The sequence below is a fragment of the Astyanax mexicanus genome, chromosome 7 (assembly GCF_023375975.1).
Source record: "Astyanax mexicanus isolate ESR-SI-001 chromosome 7, AstMex3_surface, whole genome shotgun sequence".
NCBI lineage: Eukaryota > Metazoa > Chordata > Actinopteri > Characiformes > Acestrorhamphidae > Astyanax > Astyanax mexicanus.
The window spans coordinates 28,172,509-28,189,293 of NC_064414.1; the positions used below are offsets into that span (position 1 = coordinate 28,172,509).

At 36.3% G+C, this 16,785-nt stretch overlaps 2 protein-coding genes across 2 annotated transcripts in view; one reads left to right on the forward strand and one right to left on the reverse strand.

Moving 5' to 3' along the window:
• pdzd7a (PDZ domain containing 7a) overlaps positions 1 to 3,515 on the reverse strand; it is a 41,221-nt gene extending 37,706 nt beyond the window's left edge. The window contains exons 1-3 of the mRNA XM_022684897.2: positions 2,749 to 3,515; positions 692 to 2,517; positions 259 to 396 (exon numbers count right to left, since the gene is read on the reverse strand). Coding sequence (XP_022540618.1) covers positions 259 to 396; positions 692 to 875 — 322 coding nt within the window. The 5' untranslated portion in view covers positions 876 to 2,517; positions 2,749 to 3,515. The remainder of the gene's footprint in view (positions 1 to 258; positions 397 to 691; positions 2,518 to 2,748) is intronic.
• Positions 3,516 to 4,279: 764 nt separating this feature from the next.
• On the forward strand, positions 4,280 to 16,414 carry sfxn3 (sideroflexin 3). The gene is made up of 11 exons (XM_007237747.4): positions 4,280 to 4,535; positions 7,744 to 7,921; positions 8,946 to 9,116; positions 10,046 to 10,144; positions 11,664 to 11,739; positions 12,191 to 12,276; positions 12,369 to 12,496; positions 13,970 to 14,019; positions 14,168 to 14,217; positions 14,315 to 14,362; positions 14,623 to 16,414. Exons 2-11 carry the CDS (start codon positions 7,758 to 7,760, stop codon positions 14,717 to 14,719), a joined length of 969 nt encoding a protein of 322 aa, XP_007237809.1. The 5' UTR covers positions 4,280 to 4,535; positions 7,744 to 7,757; the 3' UTR covers positions 14,720 to 16,414.
• The last annotated feature ends 371 nt before the right edge of the window (positions 16,415 to 16,785 follow it).

The following is a 16,785-nucleotide window of genomic DNA, read 5'->3' on the forward strand; positions in this document are numbered from 1 at the left end:
TTATAATCAAAGCAAAACAAAAAACATTAAGTCCCATATAAACCTAATTTAATTTACCACCAAAATATACATTCTCCCAATTCACTAGGAAAAGTTATTAGGGTGTAATGCCATAAAATGTAACAATCACTTTGAGACAATAAGCCAAGGCATATATAACCAAGGTCTTAACAGTCTTTTACAGTTGTTTCTTTTATCAAATAAATATGAACGCTTACATTCTTAAGAATACTTTGTAATACAGAGCAGTTCATTTACCTGCAGAGCTGTTGTCCTCCACCTTGCTGACAAAGATGCCAAGGCCATGCTCAGAGCCTCCACGCACACTGAAGCCCAGCTTGCCATCCTCACTCTTGTCCACAGTGATCGTATGGATGTCCTCACTGTCATCTCCACCTGAATCCAAACAGTACCAAATAAAAACACTGCTCAGTTTAGAAATATTAAATACTCTTTATATACAGTGATGTAGCATAGGGAGTTGGACTGAGATAACTGAGCCCAATAACATCTCGCCTGGACTCCTTTCTTGCATCCCTTCTTATTTAAAGTTACAAGCAGGACTCTTATATCTTCTCGCTGTTGTATTCATTAAAAGTAATTATCATTTATTGCCTTATTAATTTTTGCATTTAACAAAAATTCTTAGTTAGCCCATTTTAGAATGCTTACAATTGTACAAAAAACTCACCATCTACAGGTGCATTGATGAGGATGACTCTACCCATTGGAGAGGAAGATCGCACACCTTTCTGGCGCTGCTGCTTCTTGTGCAGGTACCTCGGCAAAGTGGAGGTCCCGGACCCACTGGGATGGGTGCTGGAATGGGCCCCATTCGTCATCTCTCTGCGCACCTCATCAGACGAATGAGCCATGGCAAGATGCTGTACCCCCTTTGAACCCTCATTCAGGGTTGGGGGTACAGCAAGGAATCAGAGTGGCTAAACTGGAGTAGAAGTCCAGTTCAGTCTGGTCCAGTGTCAGTCACAGGAAGAAGAATAAATACGGTTGCAATGGCACAGAACAACGGGACTGTAGCAGGTCCAGCATTGCTTATTTTGTTAACCAGGTGCAGTGACTTTTCTTCTACATACCATAAGCTAATCAACAAGGTCTGTACGTAAGTCCATAAAGTATGTATGCACACAAGAAAGGTACAAATGAGTACAAAACATTTGAACCAGGCAGGTTTTCTGGAAATAGGCCAAGTAGGCTTTCTGGTTACATGTGCTATGGAAGGACGGTGGTTCTCTTCCTTTGTTGCTTCTGGCCCTCATTTCCAGAGGAAACACTCCCACTGGCTAGGAAAGGGACTGGGGCTGAAGTAGCCCTTAGCTGTTCGCAAAAACTAGTGCTACTGCTTATCCACCTGTTCCAAATCATGGTGTGTTAGCTACCTTCACCCACTGATAAACTAAGACGATAAAGGAAGGGCGATCTGAGAGAAACAGGGTCGCATGCGCATTGACTATGATTTCCCAAGGGAGGTAACGTGATAGGAGAGATTAAAACATTCTGGAAGGGGAATGGGCTGGAGCATGTCTTTCATGGTAAAGACTTTTTAACTAGAAACATTAATCATTGTTCTGATAACTGCCTGGCATTATAAGAAGGGATAGGCCTATCACAATATTTATTCGATCAATTATTGTACTATAAATGGCCATGGTCTTAAATATTTTTCCTGATCTCAATACTGCCCATTATGTTTTGTTTGTGCAAGAAGAGCTTGGGTGTTGACTCTACCTGTACTAAGATGTAATGACAATAAAAGCCTCTTGACTTAACTTGAAATAAGGGTAATTTAATTATTATGCTGTTATATTATTAAATAATTATTATTGGTAATTTAACATTTCCTTAACTGGCAATACTATTGTTTAGTGTAACTTTTTTTGCAACAATTCCAAATATTGGCAAAAACTCGACAAAATATATGTAAATTGAGACGTATACGCTTATATTGAGTCTGCTAATGGGTTAAGCAATTTTTTTCATAGTAAGATTTCTTGAAATAAGCAATTTCAAAGTCTTAAAATTAGTGACTTCAAGCTAAAATCACTGATTTTATACCTTGAATTTGGACCCAAGTATAAGAATAACTTAAACGGCAAGTTTTGTGTTTATCTTAAGTTACAAGGCTTAGTAAAACAAAAATTCTAATTAGAAAAAAATTATATATTGAAATTATCTCATTTCAAGAGCTAATGTTTTTTTGTTGTTGTTGTTGTTTCTGTTTATAACAGTGTATCGTCCAATCAGAAATAGTTATAGTGACCGGCCTTTCTATTCCGGCCTTTCTAGGCTAATATAAACGTGTGACCATCAGCACCACGGACAGCGCTCGGCCCACAGTCTGCGTTAACCAGAAGCACTAATATAATAAATATATATACATTGGCCCAACACAGCGGAAAAAACACTGCAGTCCAAACAAAATAGAGCAGCAAACCTGCTTAAACCAGCCAACTGTCCCCAGGTTTGTCTAAGAGAGTAGCTTAGCTAACAAGTCCAGTCCTGAAAACCAGAAGACAATAAAAAAGGCTCGTTACTGCAAATGAAAACACACACAGAGACACACAAACACCGAGCTGTGAAGCCACAGGTGGAATATCCCCGCACCTAAAACATCTTAAAATTCCTAAAAAGTGCACAAACGTGTGTGTCTACATGTCACGTGACGCATGTCAGTTTAAGTTAATAAAAACTCAACTCAAACACAGTTTAAGGTGGACGGTGTTTACTCACCTGAGTGCAGGTAGCGCTGAATGACCTCGCGTGAGCCTCTGCAGGAAGCGCGAGTCCTCCTCAGCCCGCCTCTCAGGAGACACGATTGGATTACCTGCAGAGGCTCAGCGCGGACACCCCAACCTCATTCGGCCCAGAGAGTGGCAGTCCGCTCCAGCAGCATAAGAGTATTACACAGACACGCCTGCTGAGGAACACACTTATCTAATTTAATCACATGTTCAGCACATCTTCCCGGAGAACCGTTCGATTATGAACAAACTTACTCAGGGCTTCCTGTGTAGCTAGCGTTAGCTAATTAGTGCCATCCATTATAAGAGTTTTTTAAGCCCTGTCCATGTCTTGGGGCTCTTTAATTCAACAACATTAAACCATATAGTTACTTATCATTTAGAAGTGTTAGTAATTTACAAGGACCTTCTTCAGCAGGTCTTCACTAAAGGCAGAACCATTTTAGTTAGTAAATTGTTGTTGTCTCTCTATATGATTATTCTCTATGCTGAATCAGTTGGCTTACTCGAGCTCAAGCTCTGCCTGGATTTTCGTGGAGCTCTACTGCCACCTCGTGTTCATTCACCGTCACTGCGTTTGAAATGATTAACATTTTTGTCTCTTGTTTTGCTTCTATTAACTCTCCGAAATGGTTAATATATCTACTGAATTCACATACATATATATATAACTGACTAGTCATATGTTACTATAAATTTACATGATTAATTGCTTTATAAATGTACTTCCATATATCCAGATATCTTCATGGTAATTCGGACTAATACAAAAAACACGTTCACATCTCTATAAGGGTCTAAACTTTGTCTAGTACAAATTTTATGATATTTCAAATGTGGTTATTAAATGCATTATTTGCATATATATATATATATATATATATATATATATATATATATATATATATATATATATATATATATATATATAAATATATATATATATATATTTTTTTTTTTATTATTATTTATTTATTGTATTATATATAATATAATAACAGCTGAGAAACTTAATAAATAAATAGCAATAGTTCTTACATTTGTAAATAATAATAGTTCTCAAATGTTTAAGTAGTAGGTAGTAGCTGTCAAAGTTTTAAAACAATTATGTACAAAAACGTTTGGCTAAATGGTGGAATGCAAATATGTATAACTTTATGGACCTGTAGATCTGACACTTCTAGTAAACATCTAAAATAAGAATTATTTTAGTAAAACTGCATTTGGCCAGTGCGCGATACATTGACCTTCAGTGAGGTTGTTGTCTGTTGTCCAATACAATATTCTATTATTTAAAAATGCACAACGCATGTATGATTTGTCTATTCTCAGTGCTCCGTCTCTGTGCATCATGAAAAAGAAGAAACTGAAAACCTTGGGGGAGAAGAGTAAACATGAGTGTCTCATCAGCAACTATTCCACAGCCTAGCAGAGGACATTATTTATGTATTTACTGTGCACAGTAACTTCAGATATGTGTGAAATGTGCCTCTAACGTTAGCAGCAGGAGGTAAACAGCCAATGGTGGAAGGTTTGCCTCTCCACGCCCTGCCTGTTTCTCCAATCAGCCTGCGCTTCCTCCAGACCGCCTTTCAGCTCAAACGCCTTCACTCTCCGATTAAAACCACAGAAATCCGCGATTCGTGATACTTTCTGGACTAGGGGATTTTCAAGCTAGATAGACTCTACACTCACACTGGGAACACGGTGTTGGGAAGTCGGTCAGTTTCCAGCTGTCCTGGGTGTGTTTACTGGTGTAGACTCTAGTAGATAAAGGTATGTCGATTTGAGCAAACAATTTTACCGTTTATCAATCCAGTGAAGATTTCTGATGACATTGCTAGCTAGTGGTTAATTGGTGCTGGGTTTGTTAACCTTAGCTTACTAGCTAGCTAGCTAATACAGCAGGAATGTAACTTAATAGTTAGCTGGTTCATAGCTAACTCAGGTAGCATTAGCTAGCAGGCTAACTCTAAAAACAAACGGGTCTGTGCTTAGGCAGACATCTAACCTAGCTAGCTTGGCTAGTTTGTTTGCTAGTAAAATGATTCATAAACATATTATAGCGTTAGATTAATTGAATAAGAGAAACCTAGACGGTAACCCTGGTGTCCTTATATTTTAACTATCGCTAACGTTAACTAGCTGTTAAACACCTAGGTTACCGTTAACACAAGCTTAACTAGCTTTAGCTTGGTCAGGTAGCTAAGCTTACTAGCGTTAACTACATTCATTACACGTTTGCTGTGGGGCTCCTTAAAGTGATCAGGGAGCTAACCTAAGGCTAGCCTGGTGTTCCGTCGAGTTGTGCCTACCCTGTCAAACCGTGCCACCCTAGAGTATATTTAACTGTGAAAATACAAAGAAGTCACCGTATTATAGCATGTTTCCGGTGGAAGTCCCAGTTGATGTAGGTTAGGAACGTTATATGTGAATGGCATGAATCGCTGTATTATGGTAAAGTTGTGGCAATGAGAGGTCATTACAAACTGCTTTTTTTGTAAAAATAATTATAGTATTTATTATTATTATTATCATTATTATTAATAATAATAATGATAATAATAATAATATTAATATCGTCCATGTACACTTTTGTGCAATGACAGTGAGTAAGGTTGTTTAATGCACAGAAAACAGACTTACTATAAAAAGAACACGAGAAATAATCAAAAAGTGTAGGTCAGCGCATGCGCTGTGCCTTCGGGAAGCACTTATCGGTGGGTAGCATAATTCGACAAAACACCAGTTACTGCCGGAGCGCTTTATCTATGTAGGTGTTCAGCTAGCTAACGGTTCGCTTCGTGTTAACCGGGAGAGGGGGAGCTAATGCTAACAAGGATAGTGAGCTAACTGACGTTCGCGAGTCATAAAGCTGTCTCATGTAGTTAGCTCTTAGCTACCGTTAGCTTGGCTAGCCTACCTGTCGTATGAAGGTGGTGAAGGTTAGATAATATTTAACAGCTACCTGTGGTTTTGGCCCTTTAGCTGTAGTTATCTGAGGCAGTGTTACGTTTAAAGTAAATACAGAAGCTCTGTAAAGTAGCTACCTACACGAGTATGTTTGGTCGTGGTTGTGTAACGTTAGCCAGGGTTAGCTATGGTATTCACCTGCAGCTCATACATTCTGTTGTCGTTAGGATGTTTTCGCCATCTTTCTTCAACCCAGGGCATTAGACTGGGCAATATGAACTAAAATATAATAATAATAATATCTAATCTTGATGTGCTTAGAAAATATGATAATATAATATAACATAGATATATGATATAAAAACCTTAAAGGTCACCTTCCGTCGTTTTTTCTTTCATTTTAAAATGTCTAGTTGTGGTCTCTAGTATGAATGAATGACATGTGAGCCGTTTTTGTAAAAAAAAAAGTGCTCAGGTGTCTCTGTATAGCTCTGTGTAGGCAGAAAGATAATTCAAAATTCACCCGTTTTTCGGAGGGGGGGAGGGGGGATTTCTTTGCTTAGCTCCTGCAGACAATGGGGGCTGCAAAACAGTTTAATGTACAGGTGTACACATTCAACTCGGAGAGACCTACTGTATTCCACAAAAAACAAGAAAAATCGGATTTTCGCGGAAGGTGACCTTTAAACATATAGATATGTTTTTTATGTACGTGTAGCTTAACGCAGCCATCATACTGGGAGCTTTAGGTTATCTAACTAATTGTGATGTTTTTTCGGCATCATTTGCACAGACATCACTGTAATCTAAAGTCTCATCCCACTGGAAACCACACCATTTCCACATAAACATCCAAATGTTTTTTTTTAATTATCAAACACAAGATTTTGCGATTTTATTATATGATAAAAACACCAAATAATACCATTAATACTATTCAGATAATTTATTACTCTAATGAAGCAGCTGTATTCGTAGTTAAAAACACAAAACAAATGTTTTAACTGTTAAGAGAATTCAGAAATCACTATGTAGTGAAATTACCTTGGAATGCTCTCCACCAGTCTTTTACATTGCTGTTTGTTGACTATGGCTATGATTTGTATGATGGAATAATTAACACTTGAAAATTTGAGGCATGTTGTTTTAGGTTTAAAATGTACAATGCAATGACATTTTAACAATATTCATACAAGTTATGCCGTAAGCATAGAAGTATATTGTGGATGTGCTTCTACTTATAGAATAAAAGCAAAATTATACTTATCGCTTTTAGGAGGGATTATGTCTGTTCCAATGTATCAAAACTAACTGTGTAGACAAAAAAGGTCCATGGATAGTAAAAATTATTCTTTGACAAAAAGTCATAAAACCGGTGTGGTGCTATTCTAAAGAATCTTTAAGAAATGTTTTTATCATTCACATTGGTCACCTTTCAGTTAGCATTGTTTTCTACAGTTTGTGCCTAAAGAAGAACCCAGGAATAAACCTACAATTATAGTGTGTAGGAAAGTCTTAAAAAAAAAAACACACACATATTTTTTGCCATACCGCCCACCTCTGCCTTAGAATAACTTCTTAGCTTTAAATTAAGAAAACTCAGACATTGGAATTTTAATAATATAATAATATCATTTATAATATTTATTAATGTTATATAATATTTACATCATGTTAACGATATGTTTTGTATCGAAAGTAAAATAAAGTGACGGTGAAGTTAACATTGACATACCAGCTCAGCCATGTACATGGGCCCTCATTAAGTAAATAGAATGGGCAGTATAAAATCTATATATTGTGTGATAAGTCGATAAAGTCATTACTACGACAGAACTATTCATTCTTGTTCACCATAAGCACATTCCAGATAATCCTGACAGTTGTGTTTCACGGTATACTGAACTGTCTCTCTCCCTTTGCAGTTTATAAACGATTGACAGCTTATTGTTCTGGAAATTAAAACAGGGAGAGGCACTCTTATAATGATCACACTTTTGGTTTTATGCATGCTTTGCCTGTGCCTGTAAGCGTGTTATGAAAAAGTTGTATGTGTACTCTTCTTTGATAGAAAAGTAGACGAGGATGTCTGGGGATTTGCCACTGAACATCAACATCAAAGAGCCGCGATGGGATCAGAGTACGTTTATGGGCAGAGCCCAGCACTTCTTCACGGTGACTGACCCAAGAAATGTGCTGCTATCAAGTGAGGTTCTGCAGGAATCCAAAGACATTGTGGAGAGTTACAGGTCAGCATGGCTTAACCAAAGTCTCTCACTTGATCAATCCCTCTGAAATGGTATTGCTTACAATTAACTTGTGGCTATGTACTGTGTGTAATAGGGTTATTAATCTAGTGGTAGTGATGGGGAGGGACGATGTCTTTTTTTCTCTCCACACTGTCAGTATCATCTCAAAATTTTACTAACAACATGGAGAGGTATATGCTGAGTGAGTAGGATCATTACATGGCCTCTGCATGACCATCTCATCCCTATCATCATCATATTTTAAAACTGAAAAACAGTATGCAATATAAAACAAAATTTAGTTCACATGATCACAGATTAATTAGACACCATGCACGTTTTCAAATCAATCATTTGATAAATATTAAATAATAAGTCTGTGTAATACAAATGTTTCACTTCTGCAAATCAGGAGAGGGAAGTTAGCCTTAATAGATAGTAGTATAGTTAGTAACATGATACCATTTTGTTCTTCACAGACTTCCCAGACCTTCTAATATATAAGCATTTAGAAGAGAATAACTCATTGTTTTTTGCTGTTGCTTGACCTTGAACTAGATAGACACGGAAATGAAATTTGGTGCAGCTAAAATACAGAAGTACAATTCATTTGGTAATATGTTCCTAATTGTTACATAATGTGGTATTTGGTATTACTGTCATACTGCCCAACCCTTGGTAGTGACTGTGGACTATTTCTGCAATGTAGTGCAGAAGCACCTTATTAAATTAAACAGCTAATAAAATCATTCCTCTTATGATATTTAAAAGACTGCAAGTGGCATGTAAATGGAACTGCAGGCTGTAACCGTCTGTCTTCATGTTACGTTCATTTACCATTTATGAAGGTGTATGTTCTGTGAATGAAATGCATTTTGATCTGAAAACTAAGAGGAATTTTTTTTTAAACATTGTGAGTAAATTGCTTTCGCTGTATAGCTTTTCAGCCTACCATGAACAGTAGTTGCAATGTGGGCTACTGATGACGTGCTAAAATAGCTGACCTCTGTGTCCTCATCAACAGGCAGGGTGTAGTGAAGCCAGGCCTGACGGAGGATCAATTATGGAGGGCCAAATACATCTACGACTCTGCCTTTCACCCAGACACGGGTGAGAAGATGCTGCTGGTTGGACGCATGTCCGCACAAGTTCCCATGAACATGACCATCACAGGCTGTATGCTTACATTCTATAGGTAAGATCACCACACTCAGCTCATCTGACATGACAGACAGCAACATTATGTACTGATTGTTTGTCAGCTAATTGTACTTTTTAGTTTTATACATTGTATTTAGTCTTTGTGATATACTGTGAGCTTGAAGTAAATTAGGCTTCTGAACACAGAGCAGAACAAGAAGAAAGAGTTTAACCTCCTGGTCCTTGCAGAAATATTTTGACTCAGTTCAGTGAGTCATCTGCAAATGAGTCATCATGGAAAAAGCTCCTCATTTGAGGTTTGCCAGGGCCTCTGCCTTCTGGTGAAGTTTCCTGAGGTTTTGTGTTTCCTGTTCTTTTAACTGAGAATGTCTATTGAAAGTTTTTAAATTTTACTCACTGTTGACCCTCAGACCTGCATAAATTTGCATTTAAAAAGATGGATTGTCTAATTTACAAGTGACATCGAGAGGACCGGTACAGTCTTGTAAAGTTACAAAGATCAGAGTCACACATTATTGGCTATGCATGCTTGCACACACAAGGAATTTGTTTTTGGTTGGAGCAGCCCACAATGCATAATGTCTGACAGTGGTTTTGTCTGACAGTACATTTTTACCGTCTCACACACACATACTTATAAGCCTTACACTATGCAAAATATATATAAATTTAAAAAGTGCAGTACAGTCATGGAGTATAATGTTCATGTTGTAGTTTTTAATTGTTTAAAAGATAATACTGTGTGTGGAAGTTTTTTTATTTTATTTTTTAAAGCCTTGATGTCCTGATACCAGATCATCCTAGATATATAAAAAAAAAAAAAAAAACAGTTCACAGAGATCACTTTTGCTGTGTATGATTTGAATAAAGCTTCTTTGCGTTACTTGAACATCTTTCATACTTACTGCTTCGTTTATTAATTATTTCTGTTTTAAACTGTCTATCTCCTATATATGTCTGTAGGACAACTCCAGCAGTTGTGTTCTGGCAGTGGGTCAACCAGTCCTTCAACGCCATTGTCAACTACACAAACCGCAGTGGAGATGCACCAATTACTGTAAAGTATGGGATTTTTTTGGAATCACACCTATGTTATAGGGTTTGTTAAGCATTATTTTATCAAACATAAGCATAATTAAGATGAGCATATTAACTAATCATATTTATCCAACAATCTTCTGCAGAAAAGGATAAGTGTATGCTTGCCTCTTGACTGTAAACATTAGTTTTATGTGAAAGGACATATATTTGGACATATAGAGTAGCTATAATGTGTAATATATATATATATATATATATATATATATATATATATATATATATATATATATATTTATATATATATTATATATTATATTATATATATATATATATATATATATATATACATATATATATATATATATATATATATATATATTTATATATATATATATATATATTTATATATATATATATATATTTATATATATATATATTTATATATTTATATATATATATATATATATATATATATATATATATATATATTTATATATATATATATATATATATATATATATATATATATATATATATATATATATATATTAGTGTCTCTTTCCCGCAGTATGTCACTTAGTTAAGGTGGAGCCTTTGTTGATGGGGGTGTGAGGGCCTCGCTAGCAGTTCACCATGTCTTGTTTGTTGTCATGGGCTGGTGGGGTGTTTTGGTGGTGCTGGTGATTTATTGTTACTTGCCAGGTAATTAGTGTCTCCCCGATGGTGCAGAACAATCAGATGCTGCTATTCAGTCTCATGTTAGCAAAGCGGAAGAAATTTAGTTGTCAATTAAGCTGCCCTAACTATAAAGCGCTGCCGGAAACCCTGGCTACTGTAGTCTGTGAATATCTTGCCCCCAGACACCAGAAGGCATTCTGCTAAAACTATAAAATGTATCTTAATCTTTAATTTATCTGATTATACCTTGATATATTGTAAATTAATCAATCAAATTACTCTCTATCCCCTTCCTCCTCTCCTTCCCCTTTCACACCCACATGGCTTAATTGCCAGGAACTTAGTTAGACAAAGTTTATCAGTACTGTTAAGTATACAGTACAAAATGTGCCCAATTTGGTGATATGTAGCATCTAACCTGCTTATCTGTTAGTTCAGGCTATCTGGCGTCATCTAGTAGGCGGTGCAAGATACGAATAATGACTAGCTTATCTACACCTGGCTACACATCCAGAACATATCTTTTTATTCCAACATAATTAAACAATACAACTGAGGTCCTGTTCTATTATTATATATTTTCTAACATTTCAGAAGCTATGCCTACTTTACATTGGCTGTGAACTAGTCAGTTTAACAACATTGCTTCAGATGCATCAAGAAGTGTTATGCAGAAGTTTATTGTTACTTCATCATAAGATAACTGCAGTCAAATAAACATTCTTACACTTTTAATATCTGACTTTGAAAGCATGCAAGGACGTTAGTATTTTTTTTTGTTTATGTAGGTCCCCTCCATGTACTCTGAAAATATTAAAGAGATAGTGTTCTCCGTTTGTTTGTTTGTTTTTGTTTTTAACAGTCAACTTGGAGCAGCCTATGTCAGTGCCACCACCGGAGCTGTGGTCACTGCTCTTGGACTCAAGTCGCTAACCAAGGTGATTTTATACAAGCCTTTCATTGCTTTTTATTTTATTGCTTCAGAATAATAATAAAAAATTAACTCTGTAATACACTGATGTTCTAGATGACCTAGGACTTAATATTATCTCCCATGACATTGTTCACGTCACGTGGAACCTGAAGAATGCTGCACTGAGATGCTTCCTGCTGTTTTCTAAGTCCAGTGACTGCCCAGATGAAAAGTCGCTCAAATGATTAAAATGGGCCGATCATGCTAAATTTACTGTAAAGTTCAGTGGAAAATGTGTGCTGTTCACTGCAGTATACATCATTTTTGTCGGGGTTGATGGGAATAAAATTGCTTATGTAATGCTTGTAATGTAATTATGTGTGTTATTATATTAAATGTAATGTGTATAGGTGGGCTGTGGTAACAGAAACACTTCATATGTCGGTTGTCACTAAAGTTACTTTTGCTTTTTCCAGCGTCTGCCAGCAATTATTAGCCGATTTGTTCCATTCGCTGCAGTGGCAGCAGCTAACTGCATCAACATTCCCTTCATGAGACAAAGGTATGCATTAGTGTATAAAATGCCAGCCAGTTTTTTTTTTTGTCTCCCTGCAGCAAGTTTGCTCACTTGCTTTTTGGTATGCCTTCCACCAGAGAACTGAAATATGGTATTCCAGTCACTGATGAGGAGGGAAACCGCCTGGGAGAGTCTGCTAGTGCTGCTCAGCAGGCCATTGCACAGGTGGTGGTGTCTCGAATCGGCATGGCAGTGCCAGCCATGGGTAAGAGCATTAAAATAAATTAATATTAGTATTTTATTTATTGTTTTAAAGTTTTTCTTGATTGTTTACCCACAAATACTGGTACCTGAGACACAATGGCCACAACAATTATCTCATGTTCAAACTCCAAGCACAATTCCTGCTTTACACTCAAACTGGAGTTCTAAAACACACTTTTTACAAAACACTACTCACAATTTTCATGGAAATCTCTGGTGTTCACGAGGAACACTGTTGTTCAAAACTCTATAGTTAATTACCTTACTCTGCACACTGACTCGTTACATGGACAAATACCTGTCACACAGTTTTACAATTAGCATGAAAGGGCAACAGGTGAGCTCAGCCAAATATGAGCAGGTACACTGCAGCATCCATCATCTGGACTTTCCCAATTAATAAAACTGCTTTCACTGGAAAACTGCAGTACTGCATATCAATACAGTACTCACTGAGTACAGTAGTGCAGTATTGCTTGTGGACTGTTCTGTAGGACTGTAAAAATTAAATGAGTTCCTACACAGTGTTTACAGTATTTTACTATTTATACAGTTGATTCTTTTCATGGTTGGATTCATCGCTGCTTGTTCAGGGAAAATGGTGCTTGTGATATAAGGCGCACCGGATTAAAAGGTGCACTACCAATAAATGTCCATTTTCCTGCCTTGTTTTTCTTCTAAATTCAACAGGTCTGGCCACTGGGTGGCGAGTAAGCTTAGATTAATAGATTTCCACTGAAGCTGGAGTATTAGCATTAGCCAGCTTCAGCTTCAGCCAATCATATGTAGCAGTTCATCACACATAGCTTGTTTTAACACTGTAAACACACAGGCTACAGACTAATATACTCACCTCTGAACAGCAAACGAGCTAGTGCTGAAACTCCGGTATAACACTGTACTTCAGCGGAGTGTAACAATATACAATAAATTCTTCTGTTCGGTTATGTTTGTAGACTACTGTTGGTTGGGATGTACACTGTGTATGTGTGTATGTATATGTATATGTGTATATATATATATATATATATATATATTACTGTTTATTTGTGAGTATAAAAAAACATTCTAACATTTTTTACATTGGACACGTCAGTGTTTAACTGCTTCTTTTAAATGTTTATTCAGTTGGTGGTTTGTGTGTAGAGTTCTAAGGTTGTCTTAAGGAGTCTTACCAATTTAACAAATAAATACAGTCTGTTGTGTATAAAAAAAATGTAAGTGGTAGTTTGTTTCTATAATTGTCCCATAATCCTGATACATAGACATCATTTGATCCACAAGATTTATCATTTAAAACAAGAAACAGTCATTTTCTTAAATTCTGTGTTTGCTCATGGTTTTGTAACACTATTATCTGATTATAGCCCTAAATGCACACTAAGCCAATATCCTTTCTCTTAATGTGGTAGATAAAATAAAGTATGTGAAGGGAATTACTACTCTCTGAAACACTTTGTTTCTACCCTTACAGCTATTCCCCCAGTTATCATGAATTCTTTGGAGAAGAAAGCCTTCATGAAGGTAAAGTCACATGCCTTAAATGTCTCTCAGGCATTTTGTGTGATCTTTATTGTTCATTTAATGAAAATGAAAGTGTCACAGCGCTTTATTGATCCCTCTCTTACTCTACTACTTTTTTTTTTTTTTTTTTTTTTTTTTTTTTACACAGCGCTTCCCTGTGCTTAATGCACCAGTACAGGTCGGGCTTGTTGGATTATGGTGAGTTGCACTAGTGGTGATGTCTGTACTATACAGTAAGATTGCTTTGATCACAGCTGATGAATTAAAGAATTACTTTGTTTCTACACTCCTATAGCCTGGTGTTTGCCACTCCACTGTGCTGTGCACTTTTCCCACAAAAGAGGTGAGTTATTTGTGGTCTTGTGTTCATTTTGATAACTATAACTAGGTATGGGCAGTATATAGCTCTGAAAAAATAAGAGGCCACTTTAAAATGATTAGATTTTTACCTAATTGAAAACCTAGAATATAATCGAGAGGAAGATGGATGATCACAAGCCATCAACTGATTCAGAAACTGAAGTGGTCTGTGTAGCCCTATTGATAACCATTGCTCTTGTAACCATTCTTATCTTGTGTTTGTGTAATTGTCTGTGTCTGCAGCTCTATGAAAGTGAGCAGCCTGGAGCCTGAGCTGCAGGAGAGTATACGACAGAGCAGCCCTCATACTACAACCGTTTATTTCAACAAGGGCCTGTAGAGCAGTTTTTCTCTCCCTGCCCTGTAATGTTGCACTCTGATATAATGGATTTTAGTGGGCACAATTTGAAGGGTAAATACATATGTATTTTTTTGGTTTGTCTAAAACTTACATTTACTACACATTTATCTCATTTTGCTTTGCTTTGTCACATTTCCCTTTCCTGAAGATAATATGCAATTCAGATTTATTGTATCTGTTCAGTAGATGGAGTGATTTGCCTAGTTTGAAGTGGTACTGTGAGGGTTGTTTGTGGTTTGAAAGGTTGAGGGTATTATGAAGAGCTGTTGTCACATATATAATGGTATTAATAGGTATTCTATTTTGCTAAGTTTTATGCAATGTATCCCAAAAAATGACCTGAATTGTATGTATCATTATTTATTTTTGCTTATAGTTAGAACACATGAGCTGTGTATGCTTAAGATAATCTGAATTGTTCTTTAAGACCTCTGCGTTTCTTAGCTAAACATCAGTGTATAGTTCCAGTTAGATCTATACTCTCTGAAAGCTAATGAGCAAATGCAGTTATAGAAATAAGTGTGACTCCTAGGATTATTTGAACCAGCATTAATGGCTTCATATCGTACTCCTGTATGTGCCATTAAAGTGCACTTAACCTGTATCTCCTACATGAATTAAAACACTCCAGGCGACACGCCAGGCCATCATTCTCCGACTACAACTAAAGGCTGTGCTTAGTCAGTGTCTGTATTTCTAAGCCTTATGTATGATCTAACTAATCTGAGTTGACTGGTGCGCACACACACTTTAACTGTTGTATGGTTTGTGTATAAGAATAATCTTGACAGTATCACTGAAAATGGTGGGGGTGTGTTGTGATTACTATGTTGTCTAGTTTCTACCTATAGTATATGCCTTTGTGCCCTAAAACAAATTATAGTTGTGAAAGAATGTGTCTGACAGCTATTGATGGAAACATTAAAAGGTGCAGGTCCTTTATTATGATGATTTTAATTCTGTTACATTATACTGGCAGCATAGATCTTATTGGCTCCTTGTTGGCTGAATTTTTTCAGAAAAGTGCACAGCTGGCCTCTTGGGGGCAATAATTTCAGATTTCATCATAGAGCACTGCCTACTAGCATAATCATTCATTGGTTTTTGTCTTGATTTAGAAGTTTTATGCAAAACTGAGCTTATTGTACCTTTACACAGTGATTGTGTGTGAATATAAATATATACTATATATAAACCCCCATTTAAATGGATAAACTGTTTAAATGTACTTGTGTAGACACTTGGCCTTGATAGTTGTTCCATGTTCTCATTCATAGTTTGGCTCATCCATGAATGTTTGATATTATTTATTTTTTAAATATTTATTTTTTCATTGGAAGGATATTGTACCAAAAATATGATCATTGGTCAGTGTAATAGCCTGCCCTGTATGTTTATGAAATGCATCACTTTTTGGAGTTTCTGTTATAACTTGAGCAGACATGATCAAATATTTACTGCAGCTGTTTCTGCAGATGAATTTAGCATTTTTGTTTCTACTTCCTTTACCACTTGAAACAAGTTGTAGATTTCTAGTAGGTGAGGAAAACTGTATAAAAATGTTCTTTTTTTACTACAGAGAGACAGCTGAAGTTTCTACTACCGCACAGTTACTTTTTAATGCATAGCCGAGTCTTGGGCTGAAACTATGCACATGCTGTCTTTTTTTTTTTTCTCTCTAACATGCAAACATGGTTTTTAACACAGAAAAAGGGACTGAAAGTCCAGGTTTAAATAAATGCAAATCTCTGTATGTGGGATTCTAAAAGACAGAAGCACAAGTTAACTCACAACAGGTTAACAACAGTTAATTCAACGGTAGTGTTCCACTTTTAACACAAATTTTATGATTTAGCTAACAAAATTACTTTAGACCCCAGACAGATACAATTTGACCAAAATCCTGCAACCAAGGGTAAATAAATGTAACAAGCCCATGCTATGTAAGGCAAAGCTTTTAAGTTTTGTATTTTCATTACTAAAAGCTATTTCTTGATTGCATACCTGTGGTTTATCCAAAACAGTTAGCGATCTCAAAAGGTCTC